This window comes from Mustelus asterias, chromosome 19, assembly GCF_964213995.1.
Source record: "Mustelus asterias chromosome 19, sMusAst1.hap1.1, whole genome shotgun sequence".
Lineage (NCBI taxonomy): Eukaryota > Metazoa > Chordata > Chondrichthyes > Carcharhiniformes > Triakidae > Mustelus > Mustelus asterias.
The window spans coordinates 26637829-26656355 of record NC_135819.1 but is presented as its reverse complement, the minus strand read 5'-3'; the positions used below and the strand labels follow the sequence as shown (position 1 = coordinate 26656355).

At 46.3% G+C, this 18527-nt stretch overlaps 1 protein-coding gene across 1 annotated transcript in view; it reads left to right on the top strand.

Annotated features, from left to right (window-relative positions):
- LOC144507660 (dynein axonemal heavy chain 3-like) overlaps positions 1 to 18527 on the top strand; it is a 459789-nt gene that overhangs the window by 284224 nt on the left and 157038 nt on the right. Inside the window, exons 29-34 of the mRNA XM_078234817.1 lie at positions 5121 to 5270; positions 9187 to 9406; positions 14059 to 14172; positions 14285 to 14434; positions 15164 to 15346; positions 15859 to 15997. Of these exons, the coding sequence (XP_078090943.1) occupies positions 5121 to 5270; positions 9187 to 9406; positions 14059 to 14172; positions 14285 to 14434; positions 15164 to 15346; positions 15859 to 15997 (956 nt within the window). The remainder of the gene's footprint in view (positions 1 to 5120; positions 5271 to 9186; positions 9407 to 14058; positions 14173 to 14284; positions 14435 to 15163; positions 15347 to 15858; positions 15998 to 18527) is intronic.

Genomic DNA, 18527 nt, shown 5'->3' with positions numbered 1-18527 from the left:
GAAAAGACCGAGCTCCCTCAGCCTATCCTCATAAGGCATGCCACTCAATCCAGGCAACATCCTTGTAAATCTCCTCTGCACCCTTTCCATCTTTTCCACATCCTTCCTATAGTGAGGTGACCAGAACTGAGCACAGTACTCCAAGTGGGGTCTGACGAGGGTCTTATATAGTTGCGTCATTATCCCCGGACTCCCTCGATTGATAAAGGCCAGCACACCATACGCCTTCTTAACCACCTCCTCCACCTGCGGGGCCGATTTTAGAGTCCTATGGACCCGGACCCCAAGGTCCTTCTGATCCTTTACAGTACTAAGAGTCTTTCCCTTTATATTGTACTCCTTCATCCCATTTGACCTACCAAAATGGACCATGACGCATTTATCTGGGTTGAAGTCCATCTGCCACTTGTCCGCCCAGTCTTGCATCCTATCTATGTCCCTCTGTAACTTCTGACATCCCTCCAGACTATCCACAACCCCACCAACTTTTGTGTCGTCGGCAAACTTACCAACATTTCCCTCCGCTTCCTCATCCAGGTCATTTATGAAAATGACAAACAGCAAGGGTCCCAGAACAGATCCCTGGGGCACACCACTGGTGACCGACCTCCAGTTAGAAAAAGACCCATCTATACCCACTCTCTGCCTCCTTTGGGGAAGCCAGTTCTGGATCCACCGGGCAGCAGCCCCTTGGATCCCATGCCCTCTCACTTTTTCTAGAAGCCTTGCATTGGGGACCTTATCGAACGCCTTGCTAAAATCCATATAAACCACATCTACCGCCTTCCCTTCGTCAATGTGTTTAGTCACATTTTCGAAGAACTCCACCAGGCTCGTAAGGCACGATCTGCCCTTGACAAAGCCATGCTGAGTATTCTTGAGCATACTAAACCTCTCTAAATGCTCATATATCCTGTCCCTCAGGATCTTCTCCATCAGTTTACCAACCACTGAGGTTAGACTCACTGGTCGGTAATTACCTGGGCTATCCCTATTCCCCTTCGTGAAAATAGGAACCACATCCGCAATTCTCCAATCCTCCGGCACCTCTCCCATCTCCATCGACGACGCAAAGATCATCGCCAGAGGCTCTGCAATCTCTTCCCTCGCCCCCCCACAGTAACCTGGGGTACATCCCATCCGGACCCGGCGACTTATCTATCTTGATGCCATTCAAAGATTCCAGCACAACCTCTTTCTTAAAGTCCACATACTCAATCCTTTCAGTCCACCGCAAGCCCGCAGTACATCCACCCAGGTCCTTCTCCTCTGTGAAAACCGAGGCAAAATACTCATTGAGCACCTCTGCCATTTCTACTGGTTCCGTACAGACTTTCCCGCCTTCACCTTTTATAGGCCCTATTCCGTCTCATCCTTTTTACTCTTCACATATGTATAGAACGCCTTAGGGTTCTCCTTAATCCTACCTGCCAGGGCCTTCTCGTGACCCCTTCTGACTCTCCTAATTTCCTTCTTTAGTCCCTTCCTACAAGCCGTATACTCATCTAGATCCCTATCTTCGCCAAGCTCTCTGAGCCTTTTGTACGCTTTCCTTTTCTTCTCGACTAGGTCCCGCACAGCTTTCGTGCACCACGGTTCCTTTAACCGACCAACACCTCCCTGTCTGCTCGGAACGTTGTCCTGTAGAACTCTAGACAGACATTCCTTGAAAAACTGCCACCTCTCTTCAGTACATTTCCCCAAGAATACCTCCTTCCAATTTACTCCTCTAATTTGCTGTCTAATGTCTTCATATTTCCCCTTACTCCATATAAACACTTTCCTAGCTTGCCTGATCCTCTCTTTTTCCAATGCAAGCCTAAAGGAGATAGAGTTATGATCGCTATCCCCAAGATGCTCTCCCACTGAGAGATCTGACACCTGTCCAGGTTCATTGGTCCATATCAGATCAAGTACAGCCTCTCCTCTTGTAGGCTTGTCCACATGCTCTGTCAGGAAACCCTCCTGAACACACCTAACGAACTCTTCCCCATCCAATCCCCTTATCCTAGGGATATTCCAATCTATGTTTGGGAAATTAAAGTCTCCCATCACAACAACTCTGCTATTACTGCATCTCTCCAGGATCTGTTTCCCTATCTGCTCCTCCACTTCCCTGTTACTATTTGGCGGCCTATAGAAAACTCCCAGCAAAGTGACCGGCCCCTTCCCACTCTGAACTTGCACCCACAGAGACTCGGTGGACAATCCCTCCACAGCATACACCTTCTCTACAGCTGTGACACTATCCCTGATCAGCAGTGCCACTCTACCCCCTCTCTTGCCTCTCTCCCTGTCCTTCCTGAAACATCTGAATCCCGGCACCTGGAGTATCCAGTCCTGTCCCTGAGACATCCAAATCTCCGTAATGGCCACCACATCACACTTCCAGGCATCGATCCATGCTCTGAGCTCATCCCCTTTATTCACTATACTCCTGGCATTAAAGTAAACACATCTCAATCCTTTGGTCTGAGCTCTCCCCTTCTCTATTCCCTGTCCATCCGCCCTCTTGCACTGCCTATAACCCTTCTCTGTTTGCGAGCTACCTTCCTCACTCTCAGTCATCTCATTTTGATCCCCTCCCCCCAACCTATCTAGTTTAAACTCTCCCCAGTAGCCTTAGCCAACCTTCCTGCCAGGATATTGGTCCCCCTGGGATTCAAGTTTTTATGGGGCATATTACCACACGGGATCATTTTATTCCCAAGTCCTGATTTGGTGCATTTAATGTTTGCAAGTGTTCCAGCCACCACAGTTCTGAGATAAGGGATTAATTCCAGCACAATGACCCCAGGAGTTGATGAGAGTTAGAAGAGAGAGCAGGAGCGTGAGATTAAATAGGAGAGAGGATAGGTTTGGGAGAGTGAAAGAGTTTAAAGTTTTTAGTTTATTTATTATTTATTATTACATAAAGGGCAAAAGAGTAACGAGGGAGAGAGTAGGGCCTCATAAGGATCAACAAGGTCATCTACGTGCGGATCCACAAGAGATGGGTGAGATCATAAATGAATATTTCTCATCACTATTTACTATTGAGAAAAGCATGGATGTTAGGGAACTTGGGGAAATAAATAGTGATGTCTTGAGGAGTGTACATATTACAGAGAAGGAGGTGCTGGAAGTCTTAAAGCACATCACGGTAGATAAATCCGCGAGACCTGTTGAAGTGTATCCCAGGACATTGTGGGAGGCTAGGGAGGAAATTGCGCGTCCCCTAGCAGAGATGTTTGAATCATCGATAGTCACAGGTGAGATGCCTGAAGATTGGAGGGTAGCAAATATGATGCCTTTGTTTAAAAAGGGCTGCAGGGAAAAGCTTGGGAACTACAGGCCAGTGAGCCTCACATCTGTGGTGGGTAAGTTGTTGGAAGGTATTTTGAGAGACAGGATCTACAGGCATTTAGAGACGCAAGGACTGATTAGGGACAGTCAGCATGGCTTTGTGAGTGGAAAATCATGTCTCACAAATTTGACTGAGTTTTTTGAAGGGGTAACCAAGAAGGTAGATGAGGGCAGTGCAGTTGATGTTTACATGGACAAAGGCAAGGCCTTTGACAAGATACCGCATGGTAGGTTGTTGCATAAGGTTAAATCTCACAGGATCCAGGGTGAGGTAGCTAAATGGATACAAAATTTGCTTGATGACGGAAGCCAGAGGGTGGTTGCATAGGGTTGTTTTTCAAACTGGAGGCCTGTGACCAGCGGTGTGCCTCAGGGATCAGTGCTGTGTCCACTGTTATTTGTCATTTATATTAATGATTTGAATGAGAATTTAGGAGACATGGTTAGTAAGTTTGCAGATGACACCAAGATTGGTGGCATAGTGGACAGTGAAGAAAGTTATCTCGGATTGCAACGGGGTCTTGATCAATTGGGCCAGTGGGCTGACGAATGGCAGATGGAGTTTAATTTAGATAAATGCGAGATGATGCATTTTGGTAGATTGAACAAGGGCAGGACTTACTCAGTTAATGGTAGGGCGTTGGGGAGAGTTACAGAACAAAGAGATCTCGGGGTACATGTTCATAGCTCCTTGAAAGTGGAGTCACAGGTGGACAGAGTGGTGAAGAAGGCATTCAGCATGCTTCATTTTATTGGTCAGAACATTGAATACAGGAGTTGGGACGTCTTGTTGAAGTTGTACAAGACATTGATACGGCCACACTTGGAATACTGTGTGCAATTCTGGTCACCCTATTATAGAAAGGATATTATTAAACTAGGAAGAGTGCAGAAAAGATTTACTAGGATGCTGCTGGGACTTGATGGTTTGAGTTATAAGGAGAGGCTGGATAGACTGGGACTTTTTTCTCTGGAGCGTAGAAGGCTGAGGGGTGACCTTATAGAGGTCTATAAAATAATGAGGGGCATAGATCAGCTAGATAGTCAATATCTTTTCCCAAAGGTAGGGGAGTCTAAAACTAGAGGGCATAGGTTTAAGGTGAGAGATACAAAAGTGTCCAGAGGGGCAATTTTTTCACACAGAAGGTGGTGAGTGTCTGGAACAAGCTGCCAGAGGTAGTAGTAGAGGCGGGTACAATTTTGTCTTTTAAAAAGCATTTAGACAGTTACATGGGTACGATGGGTATAGAGGGATATGGGCCAAATGCGGCAAGTTGGACTAGTTTCGGAGTTTAATAAAAAGGGCAGCATGGACAAGTTGGGCCGAAGGGCCTGTTTCCATGCTGTAAACCTCTATGCCTCTCTTTCTATTTGTGTCACAAATAGGCTTACAATTAACACTGCAATGAAGTTACTCTGAAAATCCCCTAGTCACCAGACTCCGGCACCTGTTCGGGTGCACTGAGGGAGAATTTAGCATGGCCAATGCAGCTAACTAGCATGTACTTGGGACTGTGGGAGGAAACCGGAGCACCCGGAGGAAACCCATGCAGACACGGAGAGAATGTGCAGACTGCACACAGACAGTGACCCAAGCTGGGGATTGAACCTGGAAGAGAGAGTGAAATAGAGAGAGAGAGCTGCATCTTTGATATCCTGATTGTGGCCATTCCCAATTGACAGGAATATTCATTGTGAATGTTTGTAGATTTGTGAGATGGTGAATTATTTCCTCTATTTGGATGATAAGTTATTTGTATCATTCTGATAACCAGGCGTAGGAAACCTGCCTCTGGGAGCCAGCTGGAGAAAAGGGTTTGTGTTTTTGTTGATGACCTCAATATGCCAGCGAAGGAGAAATACGGAGCACAGCCTCCTGTTGAACTGCTCCGACAATGGATCGATCACGGCTACTGGTTTGATAGGTGAGTTCACTGTTACACTGTACCCTGAGAGGAAGAACTCATTCTTACACTGCACTCCAGCCCAGAGCAGTTGTTTTTACTCTAAATCTCAGCTCAGTTGTCTTAAATAACAGTTACCTCAGCATCTTTGCTTATTTAAGGTTCAATAGTTTGTATAGGACCATAAGACCATAAGACATAGGAGCCGAATTAGGCCACTCGGCCCATCGAGTCTGCTCCGCCATTCAATCATGGCTGATATTTTTCTCATCCCCATTTTCCTGCCTTTTCCCCAAAACCCCTGATCCTCTTATTAATCAAGAACTTATCTATCTCTGTCTTAAAGACACTCAATGACCCGGCCTCCACAGCCTTCTGCGGCAAAGAGTTCCACAGATTCACCACTGTCTGGCTGAAGAAATTCCTCCTCATCTCTGTTTTAAAGGATCATCTCTTTAGCCTGAGGTTGTGCCCTCTGGTTCTAGTTTTTCCTACATGGAAACGTCCTCTCCATGTCCACTCTATTGAGGCCTCACATTATCCTGTAAGTTTCAATAAGATCCCCCCTCATCCTTCTAAACTCCAACGAGTACAGACCCAGAGTCCTCAACCATTCCTCATACGACAAGCTCTTCATTCCAGGGATCATTCCTGTGAACCTCCTCCGGACCCTTTCCAAGGCCAGCACATCCTTCCTTAGATCTCGGCCCATAACTGCTCACAATACTCCAAATGGGGTCTGACCAGAGCCTTATACAGCCTCAAAAGTACATCTCTGCTCTTGTATTCTATGGATAGCAAACCAAGCAATGTAAGGAGAGATTCATAAATCTCTCAAGTACTTCCCACCAGCCGAGTACACGAGAACTCGCAGTCAGAATATAACATTGCATGAGCATAAGAGACATTTTTAACTCAGTTACATTCAAGGTTATTCCCACAGCTGATGATCAGACAAACACCCACTGGTTCAACAAAGCAACTCAAGAAATATACAGAGGGATGTGAAAGTTAAATTGATCTTCCTGTTGTACCTGTTAATTCTCAGATACTTTCAACCAGTTTACTTACTCCAAGGTTTTACCCTGGTGCCCTTATTTGCAAGGTGGACAAAGGACAAACACAAGTAAAGATTCAAGAAGTTTATTAAATAACACTATTAACCCTTAAATTACCCACATAAAACAAGAGGATACCCCAGCAGATTCAAGTATACTACCCGTAAAGATGGCTTGGTTAAACTGCAGGCCCGATTCTCTGAGTCCCTCTGGTCTGTTGTCACGAAGGTGAGTCTCGATGGCCGCTTCTTCCTTCCTTCCTTGTCTGGTCAGTCTTCTGAATGGTCACGGCTGTCTCCCCTGCCGAGTCTTCGCTGCTGTGTGCCTCTGAGTGCGTTCTTTATCCCCAGCCTGCTTGCCTTTCCAGAAACTTCTCTGGCTTCTGGCCAATGAGGTCCCAGGAGGGGGTTCCAATACCCAGTGGGTTTCTTGATGTCTGCCTGACAGGACACCAGGGTCCGCCCCCCCAGGTGTCCATCTCCATGTTGTTGAACTTGTTATCAGATAAGGTTTCTACAGGATCTCTTGGTGACAGAAAGTCTGGCCCGATCTGGGCTTCTAACAATAGGCCGATGCATTTCAATGAGGTGCCATGATCTCCTGCTAAGTCTCAAGTAGAGTGTAACGACCTTTGATGGGTGGTTGGTGGGTCAGGCCCAGACACGTTTGTGTATTTGTACAATTGGCCTGCCTGCGGTTTGACTGTGTTTGATTTCAATGTGCCCAATTCTTTAATTTAGGATATCCAATTTTATCAGCCTTAAAACTAGGCCCTGTTTATATCACCACATTCCAATTCTAATTCTTTACAACCACTTCAATTTTGGGGAAATTCTGTTGAGGTTGTGTATGAAGCCCAGTGTAAAAGCCAATTAAAAATGGGAAATGCTTGATTGAAGGTCTGGAGTCCAAAATTGGACGGGCAATGTGACTGCGATGAGAGTATGTGAGCGTCAGTCTGAGGAATGGTCACTATATACAGAAAGAGGTGCAGCTATCTAGAATTGAGATACAAAGTAATTATCAAAAATGCTTCTACTGAAGACTATCACAGCCCAATTTATCAATCAAACTCATTAACCATTCTAAACCTTCAACAAAACAGCGAATCCAACAGCGATAACCAATTGAGGTCACAGAGCCACACTCTTGGTGGAGGGGGGGGGCGGGTGTTGCGGTGGGGGGGGGGGGTGGTTTGGGGGGGTGGTGGGGGTTGGACAGAAACACGATAGTAGCAACATTTCACACTGATGTAAAAGATGACTTTGGACTTCTGGCAATGTTTTCTGCTCCCATCACTGAACCTGACTGAACAGGAGCAGAAACCCCTGCTCTTTGTGATTGATTTTGATTGGTTATGGGATCGTTTATCTCTGTCTATCACTTGCTCCTTATGCTGTTTGACATGCAAGTAGTCCTGTTTGGTAGCTTCACCAGGTTGACACCTCATTTTTAGGTATGCCTGGTGTTGTTCCTGGCATGCCCTCCTGCACTCTCCATTGAACCAGGGTTGATCCCCTGGCTTGATGGTAATGGTTGAGTGGGGGATGTGCCGGGCCATGAGGTTACAGGTTTTGCTGGAGTACAATTCCGCTGCTGTTGATGGCCCACAGTGCCTCATGGACGCCCAGTCTTGAGTTGCTAGATCTGTTCCGAATCTTTCTCATAAATCTGTCCAAATGAGGTCACGCCACACAACATGATGGAGGCTACTGTCCGTGTGATGATGGGACTGTGTCTCAAGAAGGACTAAGGGGCAGCATGGTGGCACAGCGGTTAGCTGCCTCACAGTGTCAGGGACAAGGATTCAATTCCAGCCTCGGGTCATTGTCTGTGTGGAGTTTGCACGTTCTCCCCATGTCTATGTGGGTTTCCTCCGGGTGCTCTGGTTTCCTCCCACAGTCCAAAGATGTGCGGGTTAGGTTGATTGGCCAGGTTAAAAATTGCCCCTTAGTGTCAGGGGGATTAGCAGGGTAAATACGTGGGGTTACGGGAATAGGGCCTGGATGGGTTTGTGGTCAGTGCAGACTCGATGGGCCGAATAGCCTCCTTCTGCACTGTAGGGATTCTATGATTCTAAGATCAATCTGACCAATACTGTCATGGATAGATAGACCATGGTCACGCTGGTTAACTAGTCTGCGAGACATTGCTATGGCTTTGGAGTCACATGTAGACCAGACCGGGTAAGGACGGCAGATTTCCTTCCCTAGTGAACCAGATGGGTTTTTCCAACAATCAACAATGGTTTCTTTCTTTTTTATTTAATCAATTAATTTGTTTTTTTTAATTGAATTTGTGTCAGCAGAGTCTGAGGGGCAATTCTCCGGCCCCTTACACCTGTAGCAGTTCCCGCTATGTTGGGAAAATTTGGCGAGAGGCCTCAAACGGGATTAGTGCCGAGCGCTAAACAGTCTGTCATCTTCCCGGGTGTGACCCAGATTAGCATACATTAATGATGATTTGCATATTCAAAATTGGCTTTCAGCCTAATTCTAAGGGAACAGTGGGGAGCTTGGTGACCACTGTAGCCCCGGCTGGTCAGGGACATAACAGGACAGAGCCTTGGCACTGCTCCCTGACACCCTGGAAGTGCCCACCCAGTGGGGGAGGGAGAGCTGGCAGGGTGGGGGGGAGCGGGCAGGGTGGGGGAGGGGGGAGAGAGGGAGCAGGGCCTGGGTTGGCCATAACTAGAAGAGGGGTCCAGCCCCGTGCTGCTGGTGTTCATTCAACCCATACACTAACTGTCTAACCAGCTGAGCTAACTTGCTGCAGTGTGTGTTTCTAGGGTAGATGTATGTGGGGCGAGTGATTGTTTCTGGGTTATCTGAGAGTGTGGTGCTGGATCTGGAATGAAACTATCCATTATGTGATTACAGGAAGGACACCAGCGTTCTGCCCCTCAATGGGATGTCTATTGTGGCAGCAATGGCTCCACCTGGTGGTGGGAGGCAGGCTGTCACTCCACGCTGCCTCCGTCATTTCAACATTATCACCATAGATGCTTTCAGTGAAGGGACAATGAAAACCATCTTCCAACAGGTGGTGGACTGGCACTTCAACAGGGGGTTTGACATCTCCCAGAAAAGATATTCCAGGGTAAGATTAGAATCGAATCCCACTCAGAAAGCTGCAGAAAACATAGAACATAGAACATTACAGCGCAGTACAGGCCCTTCGGCCCTCGATGTTGCGCCGACCAGTGAAACCCATCTAAAGCCTCTCTAATCTACACTATTCCAATATCATCCATATGTTATCCAATAACCATTTGAATGCTCTTAATGTTGACGAGTCCACTACTGCTGCAGGCAGGGCATTCCACGCCCTTACTACTCTCTGAGTAAAGAACCTACCTCTAACATCTGTCCTATATCTCTCACCCCTCAATTTAAAGCTATGTCCCCTCGTGTTAGCCATCACCATCCGAGGAAAAAGGCTCTCACTGTCCACCCTATCTAATGCTCTGATCATCTTGTATGCCTCTATTAAGTCACCTCTTAACCTTCTATTAAGTCACCTCTTAACCTTCTTCTCTCTAATGAAAACAACCTCAAGCCCCTCATACGATTTTCCCACCATACCAGGCAACATCCTGGTAAATCTCCTCGGCACCCTTTCCAACACTTCCACATCCTTCCTATAATACGGCGACCAGAACTGTACGCAATACTCCAAGTGCGGCCGCACCAGAGTTTTGTACAGCTGCAACATGACCTCCTGGCTCCGAAACTCAATCCCTCTACCAATAAAAGCTAACACACCGTACGCCTTCTTAACAACCCTATCAACCTGGGTGCCAACTTTCAGGGATCTATGCACATGGACACCCAGATCCCTCTGTTCATCCACACTACCAAGTATCTTACCATTAGCCCAGTACTCTGTATTCCTGTTACTCCTTCCAAAGTGAATCACCTCACACTTTTCCGGATTAAACTTCATTTGCCACCTCTCAGCCCAGCTCTGCAGCTTATCTATGTCCCTCTGTAACCTGCCACTTCCCTCCGCACTGTCTACAACTCCACCGACTTTAGTGTCATCCGCAAATTTACTAACCCATCCTTCCACGCCCTCATCCAGGTCATTAATAAAAATGACAAACAGCAGTGGCCCTAAAACAGATCCTTGCGGTACACCACTAGTAACTGAACTCCAGGATGAATATCCATCTTCAGCAGAGAGCTGAAGATGGATAATTAAGCTGCAACATTAACTTGTCAAACAGAATTTCATTGCATTTCCATCATCCGGCAAGATTCGCAATGGCTTCAAAATGCAAATCAGCACAGAAACATTGTGGTTTCCCAGGCTGCGGGGTTCCTCTAACTGTAAATCTTGTCTCTTGAGTGAGGTCGAGAAAAGTTAAAGTTTATTTATTAGCCACAAGTAAGGCTTACATTAACACTGCAGTGAAGTTACTGTGAAATTCTCCTAGCCGCCACATTCCGGCGCCTGTTCAGGTCAATGCACCTAACCAGCACGTCTTTCAGACTGTGGGAGGAGGAAACCCACGCAGACACGGGGAGAGCGTGCAAACTCCACACAGACGGTGAGCCAAGCCAGGAATCGAACCAGGATCCCTGGCACTGTGAGGCAGCAGTGCGAACCACTGTACCACCGTGCTGCCTGAAACTATTTGTAAGAGGAGCAGGGGAGTTACTCCCTGTGTCGTGGCCAACATTCATCCCTCAATCAACATCACAAAGACAAATTATCTGATTGTCAGCTGTTGATCAGAACTCACCATGTGTAAATTGGCTCTGTGTTTGTGACATTCCAACATCAGAAATATTTCATTGGTCGTCAGGCACTTTAGCACATCCTGGGATTTTAAAAGGTGCCATATAAATGCAAGTCTTTCTTTTGGCAACAGCAGTTTAACCTGAAAAGTCTGTATAGAACATAGAACAGTACAGCACAGAACAGGCCCTTCGGCCCACGATGTTGTGCCGACCTTCATCTGAAACCAAGATCAAGCTATCCCACTCCCTACCATCCTGGTGTGCTCCATGTGCCTATCCAATAACCGCTTAAATGTTCCTAAAGTGTCTGACTCCACTATCACTGCAGGCAGTCCATTCCACACCCCAACCACTCTCTGCGTGAAGAACCTACCTCTGATATCCTTCCTATATCTCCCACCATGAACCCTATAGTTATGCCCCCTCGTAATAGCTCCATCCACCCGAGGAAATAGTCTTTGAACGTTCACTCGATCTATCCCCTTCATCATTTTATAAACCTCTATTAAGTCTCCCCTCAATCTCCTCCGCTCCAGAGAGAACAGCCCCAGCTCCCTCAACCTTTCCTCATAAGACCGACACTCCAAACCAGGCAGCATCCTGGTAAATCTCCTCTGCACTCTTTCCAGCGCTTCCACATCCTTCTTATAGTGAGGTGACCAGAACTGCACGCAATATTCCAAATGCGGTCTCACCAAGGTCCTGTAGCTGATGTTAATGGACTGAGATAACATGGTTTTGTGGATGGTAGGTCATGTTTGACCAATCTATTAGAGTTTTTCGAGGAGGTTACCAGGAAAGTGGATGAAGGGAAGGCGGTGGATGTTGTCTACCTGGATTTCAGCAAGGCCTTTGACAAGGTCCCTCATGGGAGGTTAGTTAGGAAGGTTCAGTCGCTAGGTATACATGGGGAGGTAGTAAATTGGATTAGACACTGGCTCAATGGAAGAACACAGTAAGAAGTTTAACAACACCAGGTTAAAGTCCAACAGGTTTATTTGGTAACAAAAGCCACACAAGCTTTCGGAGCTGCAAGCCCCTTCTTCAGGTGAGTGGGAATTCTGTTCACAAACAGAGCATATAAAGGCACAACCTCAATTTACATGAATAATGGTTGGAATGCGAATACTTACAACTAATCAAGTCTTTAAGAAACAAAACAATGTGAGTGGAGAGAGCATCAAGACAGGCTAAAAAGATGTGTATTGTCTCCAGACAAGACAGCCAGTGAAACTCTGTGGGGGTTACAAATAGTGTGCCATGAACCCAATATCCCGGTTGAGGCCATCCTCGTGTGTGCGGAACTTGGCTATCAGTTTCTGCTCAGCAACTCTGCGCCGTCGTGTGTCGCGAAGGCCGCCTTGGAGAACGCTTACCCGAATATCAGAGGCCGAATGCCCGTGACTGCTGAAGTGCTCCCCAACAGGAAGAGAACAGTCTTGCCTGGTGATTGTCGAGCGGTGTTCATTCATCCGTTGTCGCAGCGTCTGCATAGTTTCCCCAATGTACCATGCCTCGGGACATCCTTTCTTGCAGCGTATCAGGTAGACAACGTTGGCCGAGTTGCAAGAGTAGGTACCGTGTACCTGGTGGATGGTGTTCTCACGTGAGATGATGGCATCTGTGTCGATGATCCGGCACGTCTTGCAGAGGTTGCTGTGGCAGGGTTGTGTGGTGTCATGGTCACTGTTCTCCTGAAGGCTGGGTAGTTTGCTGCAGACAATGGTCTGTTTGAGGTTGTGCGGTTGTTTGAAGGCAAGAAGTGGGGGTGTGGGGATGGCCTTGGCGAGATGTTCGTCTTCATCAATGACATGTTGAAGGCTCCGGAGGAGATGCCGTAGCTTCTCCGCTCCGGGGAAGTACTGAACAACGAAGGGTACTCTGTCCACTGTGTCCCGTGTTTGTCTTCTGAGGAGGTCGGTGCGGTTTTTCGCTGTGGTGCGTTGGAACTGTTGATCAATGAGTCGAGCACCATATCCTGTTCTTATGAGGGCATCTTTCAGCGTCTGGAGGTGTCTGTTGCGATCCTCCTCATCCGAGCAGATCCTGTGTATACGGAGGGCTTGTCCGTAGGGGATGGCTTCTTTAACGTGTTTAGGGTGGAAGCTGGAGAAGTGGAGCATCGTGAGGTTATCCGTGGGCTTGGAAGGACAAATCAAAGTAGAACGTACAGGGTAAATGGTAGGACTCTGAAGAGTGCAGTTGAACAGAGGGATCTGGGAATACAGGTACAGAATTCCCTAAAAGTGACGTCACAGGTGGATAGGGTCGTAAAGAGTGCCTTTGGTACATTGGCCTTTATAAATCGGAGTATCGAGTATAAAAGTTGGAGTGTTATGGTAAGGTTATATAAGGCATTGGTGAGGCCGAATTTGGAGTATTGTGTACAGTTTTGGTCACCTAGTTACAGGAAGGATGTAAATAAGATTGAAAGAGTGCAGAGAAGGTTCACAAGGATGTTGCCGGGACTTGAGAAGCTGAGTTACAGAGAGAGATTGAATAGGCTGGGACTTTATTCCCTGGAGCGTAGAAGATTGAGGGGAGATTTGATAGAGGTGTATAAGATTTTGATGGGTATAGATAGAGTGAATGCAAGTAGGCTTTTTCCGCTGAGGCTAGGGGAGAAAAAAACCAGAGGGCATGGGTTAAGGGTGAAAGGAGAAAAGTTTAAAGGGAATATTAGGGGGGGCTTTTTCACGCAGAGAGTGGTGGGAGTGTGGAATGAGCTGCCGGATAAAGTGGTAAATGCGGGGTCACTTTTAACATTTAAGAAAAACTTGGACGGGTTCATGGATGAGAGGGGTGTGGAGGGATATGGTCCAAGTGCAGGTCAGTGGGACTAGGCAAAAAATGGTTCGGCACAGACAAGAAGGGCCAAAAGGCCTGTTTCTGAGCTGTAATTTTCTATGGTTTCTTTTTTCTGTGAGAGTCTCCAATGTTGACATTGTAAAGTTATCAAAATGGCAGCTATAAAAACCTTCCTGCGTATTCTTTGCTCCTATGCAGATTTTGGTCTGGGCTACTACAGACGTGTATATCCAAGCACTGGAAACTTTTCTTCCCACACCATCCAAATCACATTACATATTTAATCTGCGGGATTTCTCCAGAGTCATTCAGGTAATGCAATCTCGGAACAATTAGCACCGAAATCACACTAATTACACCGGACAAGACACTGTCAATTATCACAATCATCTCAGCCCCAATCTTTTTTCTTGAATTTGTCCAGGGTTTACTGCTGTTAAAATCGGACTGCATTCCTCATGGAATTGAAGGAGATCATAAACTAATGCGACTCTGGATTCATGAGGTCTATCGTGTCTTCTGTGATCGATTAGTTGACACTCACGACAGAAAACTATTCTTTCACATTGTAAAGGTTTGTAGAATTAGACTGATTACTGTGGCAATGTTTACTGTAAGGGCCTGAGGGCCAGTCTTCCATAGAATCATAGAATCCCTGCAGTGCAGAATGAGGCCATTCGGCCCATCAAGTCTGCACCAATTTACGCAGGCCGACCCCGCAACCCCGCATATTTACCATGGCTAATCTACCTAACCTGCACATCTTTGGAGTGTGGGAGGAAACCGGAGCACCCGGAGGAAACCCACGCAGACACGGGGAGAATGTGCAAACTCCACACAGACGGTGACCCAAGCCAGGAATCGAACCTGGGTCCCGGGCGCTGTGTGGCAGCAGTGCTAACCCACTGTGCTACCCTCTTCATCTGCTACCTTTTCATTTTTAGCCCTCAGTTGATCAATATATTGTGTCTTTTCTCCACAACCTGCTAAATGAAGCTTCTTGCTGCATCTGCAGGTGGAATTCTTCCATCTTTAGTGAGTTACACTTCAGTAATATTATTCATCCTATAATTTCCTTTCTCACTGCCCCCCCCGCCCCCCCCCACACCCCCCCCCACACCCCCCCTCAGAAACACCAGTGAGCCAGAGCCTGCATTTGGAAATATAAAGTGCAAGCCATCACAGACACCGAGTCTCTGTGTGAAGATGCTCTCCAGCCTCTCAGCAAACTGTTTGTCTCCGATATCCGCAGGTGAAAGGTCACAGCTCTGCTGACGGTTTTGAAGTTTGTTTCTTTTTACAGAATGCAGTGCAGACCCAGTTCAAGGAAAAAATCAGCAATCTTTTCAGCAACGCTGTCATGGGGAGAGATCTGAGTGATGACCACATCCGCAATCTGTTCTTTGGTGATTACATGTCACCGAAAACCAGTGAGAAGCGGAAGAAGGTATATGATGAAATCACGGATATGAACGAGCTGAAGAAAGTAAGTACTGGGGCTACCGTGGCAGCAATAAGCATGCTCTGCAACATCATACAGAGAGGTGATGGTCCAATGGTGTTATCGCTAGACTATCAATCCAGAAACTCAGCTAATGTTCTGGGGACCCGGGTTCGAATCCCGCCACGGCAGATGGTGGAATCTGAATTCAATAAAAAATATCTGGAATTAAGGATCTACTGATGACCGTGAAACCATTGTCGATTGTTGGAAAAAACCCACCTGGTTCACTAATGTCCTTTAGGGAAGGAAATCTGCCGTCCTTACCCGGTCTGGCCTACATGTGATTCCAGAGCCACAGCAATGTGGTTGACTCTCAACTGTCCTCGGGCAACTAGGGATGGGCAATAAATGCTGGCCAGCCAGCGACACCCATGTCCCATGAATGAATAAAAAAACATGACAGTGATAAACACTCTCTGTAACATCATACACGGTGCTTTATACTGACCTGTTGCACTGGACATTGAACCCTTGCCCTTGTCTCCCTGATGCAGACTATTGAATGCTATCTCATTGAGTTCAACCGAAGCAGTAAGGCTCCCATGGACCTGGTGATGTTCAGTTTTGCCATTGAGCACATCTCACGGATCAGTAGAATTCTCAAACAGCCAAGTGGGCATGCCCTGCTAATAGGTGAGTCTCACTATGACAACATACAGAGTTTAATTAATTCTTTCATGGCACATGTGGATTTTAAATGGTTACTGCTATCTCTCTCACAACTGCAGAGCAAATATCAAAGCAGAATTGAATAAATACCCAAAGGAGAAACTCTCCTGGCTGTGGAGAGAACACGGGTGATGGGGGATAGTTGGATAGTCCTATAAAGAGTCAATATCTGAGCAATAGGTGAATGGTCTCCTGTGCTGGATCGTTCTGTGAATATTTCACTCCAGATTATAAAGATTTAATTGATTTGATGTGATTTATTATTGTCACATGTAATAGTGAAAAGTATTGTTTCTTGCGTGCTATGAAAACAAAGCATACCGTTCATAGAGAAGGAAACAGAGTGCAGAGTGTAGTATCAGTCATAGCCAGGGTGCAGAGAAAGATCAACTTAATGCAAGGTAAGTCCATTCAGAAGTCTGACGGCAGCAGCGAAGAAGCTGTTCTTGAGTCAGTTGGTACGTGACCTCAGCTTTTGTATCTTTTTCACGAAGGAAGAAGTTGGAAGAGAGAATGTCCAGGGTGCATGGGGTCCTTAATTATGCTGGCTGCTTTGCTGAGGCAGTGGGAAGTGTAGACAGAGTCAATGGATGGGAGGCTGGTTTGCGTGATGGACTGGGCTACATTCAAGACCTTTTGTAGTTTCTTGCAGTCTTGGGCAGAGCAGGAGCCATACCAAGCTGTGATACAACCAGAAAGAATGCTTTCTATGGTGCATCTGTAAAAGTTGGTGAGAGTCGTAGCTGACATGCCAAATTTCCTTAGTCTTCTGAGAAAGTCGAGGCGTTGGTGGGCTTTCTTAACTATAGTGTCGGCATGGTGGGACCAGGACAGGTTGTTGGTGATCTGGACACCTAAAAACTTGCAGTTCTCGACCCTTTCTACTTCATCCCCGTTGATGTAGACAGGGGCATGTTCTCCTTTACGCTTCCTGAAGTCGATGACAATCTCATTTTTAAATCGCCGGCTCCAGCGCACCTCTCCCTGATGAGCTCAATGCATTCTATGCCCGTTTTAAGCAAGAGGTCAGCGAGAGCATGCCCTCCACCCTGGAAGCCCTGGATGAACCTGTATCTGGGGTCACCATTGCAGATGTCAGAGCAGCTTTCTCGAAGATCAACCCAAGGAAAGTGACTGGCCCGGATGGAGTACAATGGCCGAGCACTCAGATCCTGCACGGATCAGCTGGCGGGGGTATTCACAGACATCTTCAACCTCTCTTTACAATAATCTGAGGTCCCTATCTGCTTCAAGAAGACGATCATCATCCCGGTACCGAAGAAAAACCAAGCAGCGTGCCTTTATGACAATCGGCCGGTGGCTCTGACATCCATCATTATGAAGTTTAAAATACGGTTAAAAGTGGAAGAAAAGTGTTCCAGAAAAAAATGAACTTTCTGGTGGTCTGAAGTTTCCAGATCCCAATCTACATATCCATTCCTGCTCCATTTCCTGAATAGAAATGTAAAGAACATAAGGTGTTGATTCCATTTGCTTTTTGCTGCCTGTGTTGAGGGTAGTATGTCGATATTAGCAGGTTTAGTACGTGTGTTGTGCAGCATTAAAAATGTTCTGCCCATTCAACGGGTTTGGTTCACTTAACTATAGGTTGATGATTTAATTGTACTATCAGATATAGGGGCAGAAGTTGGCCATTCGGCCCATTGAGTCTGCGCTGCTATCCAATGAGATCATGACTGATCTGATATTATAATCCTAAACTCCACTTTCCCATCTTATCCCCAAAACCCACGATTCCCTTACTGATTAAAAATTTGTCTTGGACATACTTAATGACCCAGCCTCGATAGCCCTCTGCAGTAAAGAATTCCACAGATTCACTCCCCCAAGAGAAGAAATTCCTCCTCACCTCTGACTTAAATGGGCGACTTCTTACTCTGAGATTATGCCCTCTGGTCTTAGACTCTCCTACAAGGGGAAACAACCCATCCTGAAATGCTCCTCTTATCCCAACTCTCTGTCTTCTATCAGTCAGTCAATCCTCTACCCATGCTAATATGCTACCTACAACACCATGGGCTCTTACCTTATTAAGTAATCTTTTGTGCAGTACGTTATTGAATGCTTTTTGTAAATCCAAATATGTTACACCCACTGGTTCCCCTTTATCTATCCTGCTCCTTACCAACTCACAGAATTCTAATAAATTTGTCGGGTGTGATTTTCCCTTCATGAAGCCAGGCTGATTCTGCTTGATGATACTGTGTATTTCTCAATACTCTGCTATTATATCTTTTATAACAGACTCTAAGCTAATCAGCCTACAGTTATCTGTTTTTTGTCTCTCTCCACTTTTGAATAAAAGTGTTACATTGGCAGTTTTATCCTCTGGCACTTTTCCAGAGTTTCAGGATTTTTGGAAGATTATTACAAGCGCATCCACTATCTCTGTAGTGTTATGGTTCGGGTCAGAAACTTCAAAGTGTTTTATGGAGCCCGCCTGGATCATAAATTTTGTACCTTGAATTTGAAA